The sequence below is a fragment of the Numenius arquata genome, chromosome 3 (genome assembly GCF_964106895.1).
Source record: "Numenius arquata chromosome 3, bNumArq3.hap1.1, whole genome shotgun sequence".
In the NCBI taxonomy this organism is placed as follows: domain Eukaryota; kingdom Metazoa; phylum Chordata; class Aves; order Charadriiformes; family Scolopacidae; genus Numenius; species Numenius arquata.
The window spans coordinates 40,952,336-40,969,607 of record NC_133578.1 but is presented as its reverse complement, the minus strand read 5'-3'; the positions used below and the strand labels follow the sequence as shown (position 1 = coordinate 40,969,607).

General features: G+C 39.9%; 1 protein-coding gene across 5 annotated transcripts in view; it reads left to right on the top strand.

The window, feature by feature from the left end:
• Window positions 1-17,272, top strand: part of LRRFIP1 (LRR binding FLII interacting protein 1) — a 137,228-nt gene that overhangs the window by 116,030 nt on the left and 3,926 nt on the right. For 3 of the 5 annotated variants that reach the window (XM_074145089.1, XM_074145088.1, XM_074145090.1), the window contains 8 exons: window positions 667-759; window positions 1,249-1,341; window positions 2,508-2,600; window positions 3,090-3,231; window positions 12,912-12,958; window positions 13,902-14,019; window positions 14,467-14,546; window positions 15,197-15,301. In XM_074145089.1, coding sequence (XP_074001190.1) covers window positions 667-759; window positions 1,249-1,341; window positions 2,508-2,600; window positions 3,090-3,231; window positions 12,912-12,958; window positions 13,902-14,019; window positions 14,467-14,546; window positions 15,197-15,301 — 771 coding nt within the window. Of the gene's footprint in view, window positions 1-666; window positions 760-1,248; window positions 1,342-2,507; window positions 2,601-3,089; window positions 3,232-4,935; window positions 8,463-12,911; window positions 12,959-13,901; window positions 14,020-14,466; window positions 14,547-15,196; window positions 15,302-17,272 lie in introns of those variants that run through there. The other 2 variants (XM_074145086.1, XM_074145087.1) reach the window with 2 other exon arrangements.

Genomic DNA, 17,272 nt, shown 5'->3' with positions numbered 1-17,272 from the left:
AAAGCAATTTCTGAAGAAGTGAAGAAATGTTTTGTGTGGTAAGGGTGCATTAATATTATCACGTCTTTTTATATTCCTTCTTTAAAGTAAATTCAGAGTGCTTGTTCAGAGGTGTGCAGTTTATATAGTTAAGGCAGCTACATGGTTGAGCGTTGAATTAAGTTTTATATGAATTTACCATCTGAGAGCTAGTGAGTTGGTGTTAAATACTAAAGCTGTGGCTTGTGTTAGCTCTTCAGAACTGGCTGTTTAGCTTGGAGCATTTGACTGTAGTGTTACTTCAAAACATATAGCTCCTGGAAGACACGGTGTATTTTTTTTTTTTTAAAGCCCACAACGTCTAGCTAACTTTTAGTACACAGGAACGGGGAAAGAGTAGGTTAAATTCTCATCCATTCATCTGTGAAGTCTGCAGGATTTGAGTGTAAGAGGGTATTCACTGCCAGCCTGCTGCTCAACTTACAAAACTGGCTAAATGATGCCTGTCACTTCTAGATTGCATGGAATAATAGTTTTTTGGAAAAATGGTATTCTTGTGGAAATGTGATTAGAGGAATATTCAAGCATTGCATTGCAGTAAGCATTTTCTTTGTGTTTAGGCTTATTTTCTCTTTTTTCATGGGATGCTATTTTTGATTGATAAATATGTCATTTCATTATTCATAGGAATTTGAGAGGGAGAAGCACGCTCATAGCATATTGCAGTTTCAGTTCATGGAAATCAAAGAGGCTTTGAAGCAAAGAGAAGAAATGCTTGCAGTAAGTAACTTTTTTTTTTTTTTTTTTTAATGACTTCTTTGACTGGTGTGTTCCCAGTTCGCAGTAGGAGTGTAGAAGGTGAGGCGCGGAGAATTTTATTCCCTACTCAAGTTTCTCACCTGAAGAAATACCGGTGTTTCAGGCCAAACAGGTTCAGAGCTGACTAGTAGAAATAGTACTTCTGTGGGTATTATCTGAATCTGGACTCCTTTTTTGCCTTGTCTGTAACATGAAATAAGCTGTGTTTCATACAGCTGTTTGTAGAGAAGCAGGGGAACACTGATGAAAGTGTCTAACTTTGTTGCAAGTCATCTTATGGACAGTAAGATTGTCTTCAGGAGCGTAGGTTTAGCTGAGATGTTAGAAACTGTGCGTGTAGATACTCTTTAGCGCCTGACTTTTTTCATTCTTTGGCATCACTGTAATCTTGACCTTCTTTGTTAACCTGTTACCTGCTTTCTGTCTTCTTGTTTTGCTCCCGTCTCTCAGGAAATCCAACAGCTGCAAAAGAAACAGCAGAACTATGTCAGGGAAATTTCTGATCTTCAGGAGACAATAGAATGGAAAGACAAAAAAATAGGGGTAGGACTTGTCAACTCCTGAAATGTGTTCAGAGTGGCACCGTCATTGTCCAGCTGATCCTGCTTTTGCAAAACCTCATGAATAAAATCCTCTTAGCGACTTTGCTTGGTGTGGCTGTCTTGCTATATAACCAGTGAACTAGCAGTATCATAAAATCCAAGAAAAAATTAGCAGCTGGTTTGACTTGAAAACCTAGGGTAATTTATTTGCTGTGGTGCACCATTTATATTTGCCATATTGAGAAAGGAAGTGCTATTTATAATGCAATTCCATCAGCACTGAATTTTTGCTTATTCAGATTTAATCTGCAGACTGAGCAGAAACTGGAGTGTAATACAAAAGCAATAGAGCTATTTATGGGCTATTGGGATGAAATTCTCTAACCCTCCCTTTCTTCTAATCCCTTCCCACCAGCCTCTATCAAAGCCAAATGGACACCCACTCTTAAATAAAAGCATGTCTTTCTTTTTTAATGATGAGCACTGAAAGACTTCCTGAATATAGAAGGAGAAAGAAATCTAACAATTTGCCTATGGTTGCAATGACCCGTAACTTGTAGGAATTTGAAACTCAAAATTTCCAGATTTTTTTGTTACTGTTCTATTTGAGTATTTATATAGGAATACTTGGGGGGGGTTGAGTAGCAAAATATGCGTTTGCACGTGGTACATCCCAGTCTTAAAGGTGACTTATTTTTCAGCTTTCAAATTAATTGAAATGTACTGCACCCATGAGGGTAACCCATGGAATAAAAAGACTAGTAAAATGTGCTGCTTTCGTGCCGTTCTGTTAACACGTGGGAATTGCATTATGTCTTCAATGTGCACGCTGAAGTAATAGATATGAATTAACTTGTCTAGCAGGTAACAATGAAAAGTGGATCCTCATTTGCAGGATCCCTAATGAAGAATTGGGCTCTGAATGTCTTTAGTAGGAATGCCTGGTTATTGAATAAGCTGTGCATTTCTTGGATTTGAAGTTTAGCTGTGTGTATGTAAACTGGTCCTTTAATCTGTAAACTTTACCTTTTTCATACGTGCCACTTCCATGAATCTCTGAATATCTTAAATTTGCTCATTTTTCTTTACACTTGCTTTTCATGGTCTTTACTTGTCTCCCTTCCTTTCTTCACACCTCCTCGCCCTCTCTCTGTGTTGGGAACTCAGGCATTAGAGAGGCAGAAAGATTTCTTTGATTCCATAAGGAGTGAGCGGGATGACCTTAGAGATGAAGTGGTTGTGCTGAAGGAGCAACTGAAGGTATGAAAGAGGAATAAAAGACATTTCTATTTAACTGCTGGCTCTTTACTCCTGTTCATTTGGCAGAAAATTTGAATCTAGCTTAATAGCAAGAATTCTCTTTTCACGTTGCCTATAAGTTGCCATTTCAGGGATTTTTCGATATAAGGTCTTTCCCCCTAATATTGACAGTGAGCCCTCAGTATAGCCTGTAGGATTAAGCAGTTGCTTTTGTAGGAGATGCTTCTCTGAGGAACATTTTGCACAGCAGATTTATGTTGGTTTGTTTTTTTTTAAAAAAAAAAAAAAAAAAAAGCTGGGATGACATGCTTTCCGTCATAATGGCTAAACTGAGAACTGTAATACTCTGTGCTCTTTTCTGACTTCCAGCCATTTTTAATGGAAGGATTGAAGCAATTGTTTATTCGGAATGTCAAGGACAAGAACGCCTGAACTGTCCTCCCCTTTCTGAGCAGCAGGCTCTAAAGCATTTCTTTTGCTTCTCCACAGAAACATGGAATAATCCCAGACTCTGACGTAGCCACCAATGGGGAGACATCAGACATTCTTGATAACGAAGGCCACTTGGATTCTTCTAAAAATGTTCCAGGCACGACTCAGGCTTTAAAGCCAGGAGGCGAGGCGATGCTAGGTAAGTGCTGTATATCCTTTCCCATCTGTCTGTCTGTCTGTCCATTCATTCATCTTTGCTTGGAGTTTGGGCGTTTGTTAGTAGGACAATTAACACATCACGCAGCATGCTACTTGTCAAATCACTTCCTATGCATTTTTCTGCTTAATATTTATTTACCACTTCAAGTATGTTGTGCAGTTTCCCGCAAAGGCAGACTTCATTTCCCATTCAAGGAGTCAAAGGACAAGAATACAAATATGACATTACAGATAAGTAGCAATCATTTAGATTACTATTTAAACCCTGAATTTGAAAATTGTCCCAGAATAATCCTACTGTTGTTGAATACTATTCAGCACATGTCTTAAAGAATCAGCAAAAATCTATAAAGAACTTCTATGTTGGTTCGTTTATATACCTGAGAACTCGAAGTGTCTGCTGAACAACAGTGCTGGGCGCTGTTAAAACACACAAATGTAGGAATTCGTTGTTCTTGGTATCTAGTACTATTGACCGTTACATATTAACACTTCAACATTTTTACTTGCCGTAACAGGATTACCATTGGTAAATTCAAAGAAGATAACTCTGAGACGGATAGTATTAGGAAGGGGAAATCTGGGTGGCAAAAACTTTGCTCTTACGCAGGTGTGATGAATGGCCTCTCAGAGGACCATTACACTAGTGGAAAGTAAGGAAATAATAGATTTTTCTGTTGTTTTTGTTCTAAATGAACATACTAATAAATAGCAACAGGCAGCCAACTATTGCGATTGCAAGCGATCTTGCTGTTAGCTGTTGGCTGCTTTTTCCTCACTCAGTTTTTGTGTGGAAACAATATGGAACACCAAAACCAAGGTAAGGGTGTATTTTTAAATGTAACGTGTTTTCTATCTCTTCTTATTCTGGTTTTTGGGTTTTGTTTGCTTTGGGGTTTTTTGGTTTGGTTTTTTTTTTTTTTTTGGAAATAGGTACAACGTAGACCCAAAAGCTAACTGCTGAAACCACAAACACTGTTGTTCTAATACCTGTTGCTTCTAAATATAAGTTGAAGGAAAACTGTTAGAGACACACACACGCACAACCAAAACCACCGAAGTCCCCATCCCTTTGGCTGGATGAAGTGGCTGTAAGGGGCAGTAAGTGCCTGAGCTTTGGTCCGTGTTGGTAATGTTAAAGAGCTGAACCACTTGCTTGCCAAACAGATTTTACATTCAGTGTTTGTCTTATACACTGATTATGCCTGTTTATGATACTTAGGAGTAAAATATTACTGAATAATCTTTGATTACTTCATCATAATGGCATCAGACACACTCTTGCATGCATAGAGTAGCGTTAGGGTTAAAGTTGGAGATAATATTGCTGAGAGAATAATCTCTTTACTGTTAGTGTTACATCTGCAAGTATTACTGTTGAATTGCACTGCTTGAAACAGTTGTTCTCATCTACAAAAGCTGTAATTCACACAGCCAAGAGCATAAATATTTTACTTTACAAAACACAAGCCAGCACCAGAGACTTCTTGCTTTGAAAGGGTGGTGGTGAATTTCACTGATCAAAAACCCCGGACCCTTACTAATTCAATTGCTGCTTTGCCTCACGTAATTGGCAAAAGCTGATCTTTTCTTAACCTATTCTTTGATTCATTCTCTTTCGGGTTTTAAGTGGGGAGGTCAGTGCTATGGTGTGGTCCCTTCAACTTTCTCAATGGTCTTTTAGGCAAAGCCAATGAAGTGGACATGAAAAATGAGATTTTGGAGGATGTGGGGAAAAGAGAAATCTTGCAGAATACTGAGCGTGAGGAACACAAAGAGGAGTCTGAGGAGCAGGAAGTACAGACATTGCATGCTGATGAAAATGCAGAGGCAGAAAATATGGTTGAAGAATGTGATGCCCTGTCAACAGCGATGTTACCAGGTAGTAGGTTTACAGAACAAATTCAAAGCCTTACCGAACATGTATCAGGGAGCGCTGCTTCAAATGATGATAGTGACACGGATGATTTGAGAAAGGAGACCGAGTCCACAGGCACAGCAGTCCAACAGCCTGTTAGTACAGAGGCTGAACACCACGATTTAAATGCAAGGCCGAATCAGGACTTCGAGGTGGGATCTCTGCAGGGTCATCAGACTTTTGAGACTCCTCAGGAAATGCCTAGTGTCTTAGGTACAGAGCATGAATGGGAAGAAGCTGCGTCTGAACGGGAAGAACGAGAGGATCTTACAACTAGCCATGGCCCAAGCAGTCATGAAACGGATCAGGAAGCCGACGTTGCGAGTGAGAGCTGTGAGTTGGTTTGTACCCAGGCAGGGCTACCAGAGGTTACGGTAGCAGGCTTGTGTAGTGAAGAGATAAATGCGGAGAGTCATGTTGAGGGACTCCAGCGCTCAGAAGAAAGTGCTGAGGAGAAGGTTAAAAATGTCTTGGAGGAAGAGCTTGTTGAAAGCAAAGACTGCACTGATGGCAGAATTGATAAAACAGGAGGTGATAGCGCTGAAGAAGAAAATGAGGTTGGGAACACAGTTCAGGGTCAGGTGAGGGAAACGGAGTCTGTGGGTTTGGAGGGGGCAGAGTCACGTGAAAGTGGTGTCCCAGCAGATACAAGTGAAAAGGAATGTGGAGGCGATCAGGCACACATCCAACCAGTTTCTTCAGAGGACAGTGCTCCGGCATCATCAGAGGAACGAAATATGCAAGATAAAGCTGAACTTGAAAATTCTATGGCTGAGAAGGATGGGCAGAAGGAAGTATTATTAGAAGAGCTGGAGATGTGTTCAGATTCTGCAGAAGCAGGCGAGCAAGATAAGGCATCTGTGGAGGCTGTAGGCTGTATTACGGAGGTAAAAGGAAGTGTGCTGCAGCAGGCAGAGCCAGACACAGGTGTTGTGAAAGAGGTGACAACTCAGGAAACCAGTTTAGACCCAAGTGTTTTAGATGACAAAATTAAGGAGTCCAAATTGGAAACAGGGGATGAGTCCGGGAAAGGAGAGGAAAGCAGGACAGAACGGGTAGAAGACATACAGGCAAAGGTGGAAGCTAAAACAGTTCAGTGTAGTGAGGAAACAATAAGTGATAAAGTGGGAGAAAAAAATACTGATTTAGAAGGTCAAGCGCAAGATGTAGTTAAACAAGAGGAAGGTGAATCTAAAGAGGAGGCAACTGTAGATGTTAGTGTAACTGCTGAAAACAAAGTCGATAAAGAAACACTGGCAGAAGATGAGCAAGGGTTAGAGCTTGCAGGTCACAATGGTGGTGGATTTGCTTCTGAGGAAGCTGCAAATAATTCCCTGGCACAGAAAGCTGAGCAGGATGAAAATGTTAGTGAACAAGTTAAATTGGAGGGTCAAGCAGAGGAAAGACTGGAAGATGATGGTGATGCATTTGATTTTGATGAAGAGTCAAAACAGATACTAGAAACTGATGAAAAATGTGATGGAGACAAAGCTGATACAGAGAAAGAAGGTGGTGGTGGAGCAAATGGTGCTGTTGGAAAAGCTGCCCAAACAGACAAAGCTGGAGAAAGAACAGGCAAAACAGAAACCAGAGATGCCTTGACTGAAGATGACAGCTTGCAGCATAAAAAGGGAGACGAGCCTGAAGAAACAGGCAGCTTGCAAGGGGAAGCATCATGGAAAACAGATGAGAAGACTGACGTGACGGAAGATGAAATCAAAGCATCAGATTCTAATAAAACGGAAAAAATACTGGATGAAGATGTTTCAGAACAGGATTTGGAAAGTGCTGGCAATAACCGGGATGAAAGCAAGGAGGATTTGCAGGGTGGTAGAAGGGGTAAGGGTAAATCCAGAGATGACTGTACGATATCATAAATTCAAAATCTCAAGACTACACGAGTTACATGCCATTTGATCAGTCCTAATACAGAAACATGCACTTTGCACAATACATCATACCTTAAGAATATTCTTAAAGTTTTTTTTCTTTATAGGTAGCTCTCATCATAATACAATGTTATGTAAGTGATAACGATGCAAGTATTAAGTTATTCACTGATGTACCTAGCCACAAGAAATCCTGCGTGGGTTGTGCTGTGTCTCAGGTTTGAAGTTTATCACCAAAAGAGCAAGCTTCACAAATCGACTGTTCAGACTATCTTGCAATTAAAGTACTTTTAGCGTGGGTAACTGCTACTGAGGAATTTCTATAGGAAATTCTTTTTTTTCTAGCCTAGATAGGTATCTTGAATGTACTTACGTGTATTGGACCTTTGTGTACTTACGTGCATTAGATCTGCAGTAAGTACATTAACACTTCATGAAGGAACTCTAGATCAGCAACACTGGTCTGATGTTGGAACTTCTTTCTGAATCATTAAAGCTTAGGAACCAATTTATTATTGTAATTACTATTTTTTTTACTATGGAAAAAAAAAAGATATTTTCATTCCACCTTCTGTGTATTTCTAATATGGTCACATTCCAAAATATAGTTAGAACACTGTGAATATACTTAGTCTAAACACTTTGGAAGAACAATATACAGTTCGAAGGAAGTGCAACATACAGGTCTTAATTTGCTGAAAGGAATAAATGTATACATGTTTACTTCATCTAGGCACTTTGCACCATGACAGGCCTTTTAGACCATGTCTCACATGGTTGGTTTTTTTATTTTTTTCTGAAAAAAGTGTCAATACACACTGTAATGTGTGCTTAGGTTTGCTAAGAAGTACTGTCTAGCTATGAATATATAAAAGATCTATTTTTCCAAGAAGTTTTTTTGTTTAAAATTGCACTTCCTTACCACATTGTTTTTTGCAAACTATGATTCTGAAGGAATGTTTTTATCTCTGAAAAATTCTTACCTCTTCCTTTCTGGAAAGAGGACAACTTTGCATGTCTTAATTCTTGTTGGATATCAGACCAAAGACAATTGTTGTTCTGTATGCTATTCCCCATGCCTTTTTGAAAAGCTGGATTGCTTTGAATTGCTGGCATAAATTAGACTCTCCATTGGTTGGTATAATTCATCTTGCATTTTTGCTAGTGCTTGGGAGGAAGAGTATGTTTTGCATACTTAAAAATTCATTTAAAGTTGGTTTAAGCAATGAATGTCCCAAGGGAGTGCAAGTTGAGGAGCTGGGAGGGGGCTAGGGGCACTGTGGAAGGCTGTATTTGTGTTGATGTTACAAAGTTGATGGAGTACAGACAGACTGCAAAATTTCAAGATGTATATCAAAATGTACTGAGCTGTATATAATTGAAATAAACATATTTTATACCTTTAAATTGCCTGTCCAGAGCACTGTTTATAAACCTGCATAAATATTTATTTAAATCTATATAATTTCAAAAAACACTTTTCTGCAGCTTTGTTAAATTTATTGCGTTGGGCTACATAGCTAGAAGGAGCTGGCTTATTAGGAACGGGCATCCTTGGTGTTTGAGGACCTTTAATATGTGATGGCAACCTTGACTGTAAACCTCCAACAGGACTGTAAACCTGTAACTCTTTTCATATGGCTTCTCTCCAACTTAACAACAGTTCCAGTGTGGTTTCTGTAAGTATTAGCAGTTGTTCTTCTTAAGGGTTTACACTAAATGCTAATCTAAAGAGTCACAGATCTTAAAGCAATCCTTCTTACTATGTAGCAGTGTTTATTTAAAGATTTGTCTAGCAACAGTAATATATGATTTAATCTTGAAAGTATTTTAAATGTATATTTAAATGTTAAATACACTTAAATATATACTTAAATGTGCTTACCGGGCTTCATCTATACTCGTGGATGGATCTGTAAACAACTCTGAGTTAAATTAGAGCACATGCCAGCATTTCCTGTATTTTTTGTACAAGTTTGTTTCTAACAGAAATCCTTCTGGATGGTTGAGGGAATTAATGGTGAGCTGTGTTTAACTAGCTTTTCCACTTCCGAAAACAAAGCATCCGTGACAGAATTCTTTTTTAAAGCGAAGTCACAGAAGAAGAAATAATGACGACTCTAGTCTTAACTAACTGTCCATGTACCAGCTTTTATCCCACAGTAACTAGCCAGCCGTCAGTGAAACTAGGAAAGGAGCAGGAACGTGATCAGGCAATGAAGAATCGCTGATGTACTATAAATCCATTCTTGAACATTAGCTGCTTGGTACCTCCATTGGCAGCTGGTCCCTGACTGCTGGAATTGGGCAAGTACCGTGGAGGAGAAGGTCATGCTGTTCTTTACCTCCTTGGTTTTTGCTTGAGTATATACATATGGAGGGATAAATCATCTTGAAGATACAGGGAACTGCTAGATCTATATTCCAAATTTAATAAATATTATATGCCAACTAGCATTTGAGTGAAATGTGTGCCATAAGAGAGAAGGAGAGGACAGTGTCTCAGGAGGAATTCCCTAGAAAATGAATCTTTCGTAAAGTTACACAATTGAAAACTGGTTTGGGCATTTTTCCTGCAACATCTAACACATACAAGAAAAGATCTAGCTTGTCCCTTTCGTGGGTTTTGACTTTCAAAGACAGCAAAATATCAAAATGGGTCTTTTCATGAAGTTTAACATGAAACCAAGAAATCATGAGATGAACTGACATCAAGATTTGTATTTGGTGCTATTACGTTACCTGTTTTGTTTGAGCAGTAACAGTCTGCTGGTGTGTGCTGCAGTGAGCACCACTCTCAGCGTGTAAGACTTGTGTCTTTCAAAATAGCTTCAAGGATCCAAATGCTCCATGAACCCAAATACTGGGTTTGCTGTTCAGTCCCTACTGGCGCATGTAGCCTGTAGCCCAGGTTTGTGCACTGCTGCAAATTCAGACCTAGCCTGAAATGCTTTTCAAAAGCAGTAGCTGAAGAAACATTCGGTTTTTTCCCTATTCAGCGAGTAATAGCGAAAGGTCTTGGTCAATATTTCCTTTATTATGGAAAAGAACAGTCCTCCTGTCATTAGGAGATGATCGGTCAACTGTGCCACTGAAGCAGCACCTTGAGTCAACTGTGTTACCAAGGTAATGAGAATAGTTATTTGACTTACAGATAGACCTGTACAACAGCAGAAGACGCTGGTAACCACCCCCAGTCCATCGTGCTCTCTCCCAGGCCTTCCCAGGGGGCCCACCTCCTCACATCAGCTCTCCTTTAAGCTCCTCAAGTTAAATTTGAGTTGAATGGTACACTCCTATTATTCGTTGTAGTATCTTCATATTTGAAATAAGGATAATGGCTGTTACAGATGAGAATTGTAATTAGCTGCTTCATGTCCTAATTCAGTAGATGGCTTTTTTCTGCTCACTTGTTTCTCAAGGTCCTCAGACCCTTGACTTGTTGGAAAACTTTCTCCTAAATGCAAAAACAAGGTGGCTCTGCAAAGACATCTGTTAAAGCTAAAGTAAGTCTTCTGTGTTAGTATGGGGTTTTAAGATAAGTGAAACCTAAGAGACCTTCATCTATACATGCAGAAAACCTTTCTACATACATGGCAATTTTAGCAAACTAATTTATTTTTTTTTGTGCTCTTGCTGGCATGTCATCTGTCCCACTGGGGTGCGCAGATGTCCGAAATGAGGGAAGAGAAAACTGATGGTGAGATGAGATTTGAAGGCTCATTCTGAAATGCTAACATCCATTTTGCAGGGAAGGGGATTGGGAGAAGCTGACGTGCTTCCTTACTGGAAACTGAAGGAGGTGTCCTTTTCTTCAGGCAGGCATATTTCAGCCCTCAGCAGTGGTTGTGCTAATGAAAGTTACCTAGCTGTGTGCATCACTGAGCTGTTTTCAGGCTCAAGGTGGATTATTTGGCCCGTTTGGAGTCAATGAGCTTGGGCTAATTTTGTAGTGGTTTAGAGGTTTCCTTCTGTATCAGTCCTTGTTCTCTTTCCAGAGCTTAGTAACTTCATTTCTTGATCTTTGCTGACACGTGACTCCCAACGCTGTCTAGAGGTCTGAATATCTCTGACCTTTCTTTTATTGTTTGGCATCCTTGCTTTCTTCATCAACCTTTATTTTTCTTCCCTTTCTTTCATCTTTTACAGAACTTCCGTCTTAAGCTTCTTTTCCTTCCTATATAGACATGTGAAATTGTTTTATTATTTTGAAGGGGTTTATACTTGTAAATTTTTGTTACTCTTGATAGCTTACAAAAATGTGGTTTGTTTGTTGTTTTTGTTTTATTTTGTTTTATTTTGTTTTTTCAAGTCAGCGCTCAGGTGTAACAATGTTGAGTGTTACAAATGGCTAAATAAAAAGGATAGGACTGGAAGAGGTTCAAAATGAATGCATAGAACTGCTGAACGGGGATGTCGCTTTAAGATCTGTATTTGGGTATTGCATCAGAAGCCAAGGTAAAGGTTTTATTCCGTGCTCTAGAATGTATACCCAGGAGGGGAATGACTTACCACATTATTACTAGCTAATGGACTGTGCACGTTTGCCATAGAGAGGGACTTTCATTTGAAAACTTTAGTCTTCCCCATGATTTGATTCAATGTAGACTCTTTATTCCCTTCATTTTGTGTGTTAACAAGAAAAAATGGTGAACCACAAGACTTTGGCCTGTTCAGGTTTTCACAATAAATGGGGACTACAGTGTTGATATTTTTAAAGATTTTTTAAAAATACTTAAGTCTATCGACAGAATTTACCCCATTAAAGCCCAGCAGCCATTTATCTGAAACTTGTCAATTGCTTTCCTTAGGTTTACAGCAAGTGCATTTTCTTGAGTGATGTTTGGATTTTAACTACTTACTTAACAGGCCAGACATTAAATGTGGACTTGAGCTCTGCAGTAAGCATACGTGTCAAACTTAAGGAGTAAGGCCTGTCTGAGGTCATTACATCCTCTTCTAATAAAAATATTTGAATCCTGTGTTCCAGTTTACTTCTGTTGAGGTGTGTACCTGAACAAACTAAGGTTGTTAATGAATGAGGTAAAGTAATTTTAGCGATAAGAAAATCTGTGAGTACCTGCTAAAATGCTTTCATGTTTTACATCCCTTAATAGGGAAGAAAAAACCCCAGTGATTTGTCTACTTACTTCTATTTCTTTTTTTCCGGTTGTCTCACTCTGTAGCGTGCACTTTATTAGTCAATGCCACACATATATCCATATGCTGACCTGTAGCACTTCCGAGTTCAAGCGTGACACAACAGTTGGTCCAGGTTGCCCATCATCTGCTTGATGTTTGACCAGGAGAACTGACTGTGAAGGATTAAAGAGAAAAAGAGTGTTTTACCAGGCTGCTGCGTTTGAAACAAAAATAAGTTAATGGGCAAATGTTTTTTCTGGTCATAATCCTGGAGATAACACAAAATGTTATTGCCATGCTGTTTAGTAAAAGAAGTGAAGATTTAAAGTGCTGAGAATGTGCTTAGCTGTGATTATTACAGGTGTTTATAGTATTTTCATTACGTTAAACTGTAAAGATCTGTGAGATTTTTGTGTTGCAGTTGTGTTTGACCCTAGAGTTCTTGCATGCTAACCTAAGGTAGAAGATTAGCCTCTTTGCATGCAGCTGGGTGCTGCTACTGCCGTGACAAGCATGTTCTGTGAGAATGCCATAACCTCCCCTGGCTGCAGCCCCTTCCCAGTCCTGTCTGTGGCCTCATTTCCTGTGGTACGTGCATAACTACCTTCATCATTAGTTTCACTAACCTTAATGGTTCAGTCTTTTATCAGATGCACTCTGAAATGTGCGGCTTAATCAAATCAGCACTGAACTTTCAGTTTTCTCTTTCAGACAGGCTGAAAAAACTCATTGATGAACGAGAATCCTTACTAGACCAGGTAATCCCAGGAAAACTGAAATGCTGTGTGTTTACTAAATCTGTGTTAAGAATAGTAGAGATTTAAAAAAAAAAAATAAAAAAATAAAAAAATAAAAATAGCCCTAACGCAGGGTATAGAACAGCAGTGCCGTTGCCTTTCAGAATGTGTGCTGGGTTGCTCTTGCTGAGGAATTACAGCATTGCTTGCCACTTTATTCTTCCTCTGAAACATTTATCCTGCGTGTTAACTCAGGATGTAGGGGAAGAAAAGAAAGATAGGACGCCGTGTGTGTGTTCCATGTTGCTAACCAGTCACACGGAGCGCTCAGGGTATTGCGGATTGCTCTCCTCAGTCACCTAAAACTCCGTGATTGTTTGTGAGAAATAATACTTCAGATTGGCCAAGCCCAAGGGAAGAGCAAATTTTATCTCCAAGAGTAAGCCTTCCCGATTGCTAGGTCTGTGGGCAGTGGGCCATTTGAAAAGAAATGCTGGAGGAATTGCAATAGATGAGTAAATACGAATTAAAGTAATTATTGCTGGTACTGTGATATTCCATAGCAGATATAAAGCTTATTAGAAAAATTTCAGCTGATCTGTTTCTGTGCAGGTTGCTCTATGCTTTCACCTATGGATTATATCTTTTGCCTTGAGACTTTATACACAGCCACACAGGGTTTTTGGTTTTAAGGTGTTTTACCTGAATGTGCTTACAGAACATTTATGGCTTTTCCAATAAAATAGTCTTCTTCCAATTGGTATGGTTGGTCCTGAACTTGTGCATAAGCACTGATGAGTCATTTGCCAAAAGAATTTCTTGGAAATTATTTTGTAACAAAAGAATTTTTTTTGGAGTTTAGGTTTAAAAAAGATAATATTCTGTTTTGTAATACTTGAGTGAATTTGAGAACTAAGCCACAATTTTCCCGTATTTTAATAACTGATTATTTTGTGTCCTTCAGGTTAAAAAATTAAAGGGACAACTGGAAGAAAAGCAAAAGAATGGCAAGATGGAAAATACACAGTCAGAAGATGAAGTTCTAGAAAACGGGACAGATATGCACATGATTGACCTCCAAAGTGAGCTACATTTTGATTTTAAGAGAACTTTTGTGTCCTGCATGTGAGCAAGAAAACGTATCAGTACAATAACTACATGGCTCTAAGTAAAAAGGAGCCTTCGGTTCTAAGGGAGCTTCAAACTGGGAGCCAGCCGTGCACCTCTACTAGAGGTGAGGGAATGATTATCCTTTGTTTGAGCAAGATTGCAGTTGGAAATCTCCCTTACGTTCCCCAGGAGAGCTGGGGTGAGTTCCTGATTTAATTCTGCTTTCAGAGTGGTCAGAAGGGAATCAGGTGAGAGTGGGAATAGCGCCCATCTGCTGAGCGCTTTTTTTGACAGAGAGTACTTGCTACTCTACCGCTGCCCCAAGTAGATTCCTGTAGCCTGGAAATTTTATGACGGACTTTAGTTAGACACTGTTAATGCTTGTTCTGACATCCCTGATAAATCTGCAATTCTTTTAGGAGATGCCAACAGACAGATCAGTGATCTCAAATTTAAACTAGCAAAGTCTGAGCAAGAGATAACAGCATTGGAGCAGAACGTAAGTTTTTGGCTTGTTCTGTTTGTTTAAACGTGGTGAGAATGCGAACAGAAAGTGCAGTTTGTTATATGGTGAATGAAATCATGATTACTGTGATTTTCCCTTAAAATAAGAAGCAGAAGTGTTTGAGCATCAGGGCTACTGCACTTAAGTCATAAAGACTAAAATGCTTTCATTTATGTACGGGAAGAGTGAATACATTATGCATTTTTACTGAAGGAAGAACGTTCAAAGGCAAATGTATATAGAGAGCACTTACTGAGCTATTCAGGATACAATTTTTAAATGGCTCCTGGCATATGATGCAGTGTATATGCATTTTATACGAGACTTTTCAGTTTTGACTGTTTGCTCTTGTCCACAGTATGTCAGCAATACTCTTGCTAAGATAAATTTAGTCAATGGACTTTTTTTTTTTGTTGCTGGAAGCATATTAAATATGGATATGTATGAAAGGTCAGGTCGGGAGTAAGTTACTACGGCTAGGCTTCCCTGCTGTATATATATATGTTGTTTTCTCCTCAAAATAGGCCTTTATTAAAGAGAAGAGAACATCTCTCTGGTTATTTCTTAACTACTAGCGGAAGAGTAAAGCTTCAGAGTAACTTCTTGTTACAGCTTTTAATTCAAAAAATTTGCCTTCACCTCAGGTAATACGACTGGAAGGTCAGGTAGCCCGATACAAAACTGCTGCTGAAAATGCTGAAAGAGTAGAAGATGAACTGAAAGCAGAGAAACGCAAACTACAGAGAGAGGTAACTCTAAATTTAGCAAACTGTCATAGGCCAGCAGTCAGCCCGCACCACAGCGGGGGAGACCTGTCTGGTGCATTTTAGAGGAGGAACTACCCTTCTTGACAGAGCAAAGAGTAAACATCTACTTTTTAAAATTGCTCTAGTTATTCGTTCTAAATGTTTAACCAAACTTCCAGCACTCAAAGTGGAGTAACAGTTAACAACTGCCAACTCCCACTGCCTTTTCACTGTTCCTTCCTAAACTGACTTGTGATGCCTTGCTTTGTACCAAAGTTGGTTCTCTGGAGCAAACTCAAGTTCTACTTGTACAACTTGAATCTAGAACCAGCCTTCAAATGCTCAGGTTCGCACGCTACTTCGCAGCTGCAAATGTTCGTGTGGTTTGACATTCATTAAGCTGAAGAATTCCCATTTCTACTTTGCTGCCCTTGTCCTTTGTTGTACCTGAAGGCTCGTTGCTTCAGGGGTTACAAATTCTGGGTTTGGAAATACAAATCACTCATCTCGTTAGAACATATGATTTGGAAATTATAGCAGTAGAAAGATGGAAATGCTGCTGTAAGGTTAATTTGGGCGCTTCATTATTTAAGCACAGCACCGCACCTTACCAGGAATGAGGCTCTAAACTTTCAAGTTTCTGAGTCTAAACTTGAGTGCCAAATGTATGCAAATCATTGGTATTGAGTCTGTTTCTCTTGCTCTGTCAATCCAATGGTGCCTGTTTGCTGTAATGTGTCCAGCTGCAGACTCTCTTTACGTTTCTCTCTCTTAAAACACTGCATCTTCAAGCTGTCTGTAATTTTGACCTCATTTGTCTTACCAACCTTCATGTTCTCTCCAAGTAGCTGCTACAACCAGCTTCAATATGTTTGTCAGCTTCTTTCACACCTACCTACCGAGTTGTTTTTTTTTTCCAGTGTGGCTCTTTGCTTTTTCTAAATTCTCCTTCTGCTCTACTGCCTATAAATATTGCTCTCTGCAGCCCGCCTCTCTCTCCTTACCTCCATCCTGTGGTGGGTTTTATAGAAAACTAAGGCACCAGAGTCATGGCTGTGGATGTAGTTCCGGGAACCAGAAACGTAAAAGCCAGGCAGCGAGATAGACATATGTCACCCAGCAGTCACCTCTGAGTATCTGTGCCTCTGAAGTTGAGGCAAACTCTGAGCCTTTTGTTCAACATTCTATAAATACCTTGGATTCTTGGCACTGTGCTTAGAAAACATCAAAGCAACAGCACAGGCATTTACGAAACATTTACTTTTAACTCCGCTAATAGGAATTTGCAACTGCTTTATCTTGTAGTGAAATTACAGAATCACAGAATCGTCATGGTTGGAAAGGACCTCTGAGATCACCGAGTCCAACCATACACACACACACAAAAAAACCCCCTACAATCTTGGCCACTAGAGCATGCCCTGAAGTGCCACATCTACTTGCTTCTGAAATACCTCCAGGGATGGTGACTCCACCACCTCCCTGGGCAGGCTGTTCCAGTGCCTGACCACCCTCTCAGTAAAGTCATTCTTCCTGATATCTAATCTAAACCTCCCCTGCCCCAACTTCAGACCATTTCCTCTGGTCCTGTCATTATTCCCTTGGGAGAAGAGGCCAACACCCACCTCTCTACAACCTCCTTTCAGGAGTTGTAGAGGGCAATGAGGTCTCCCCTCAGCCTCCTCTTCTCCAAACTAAACATGCCCAGTTCCCTCAGCCTCTCCTCCTATGACTTGTTCTCTAGACCCCTCACCAGCTTGGTGGCTCTCCTCTGGACACGCTCCAGCAGCTCAATGTCCTTCTTGTAGTGAGGGGCCCAGAACTGGACACAGTACTTGAAGTGAGGCCTCACCAGTGCTGAGTACAGAAGCACCATCACTTCCCTACTCCTGCTGGCCACGCTACTCCTGATACAAGCCAGGATGCTGTTGGCCTTCTTGGCCACCTGGGCACACTGCTGGCTCATGTTAAGCC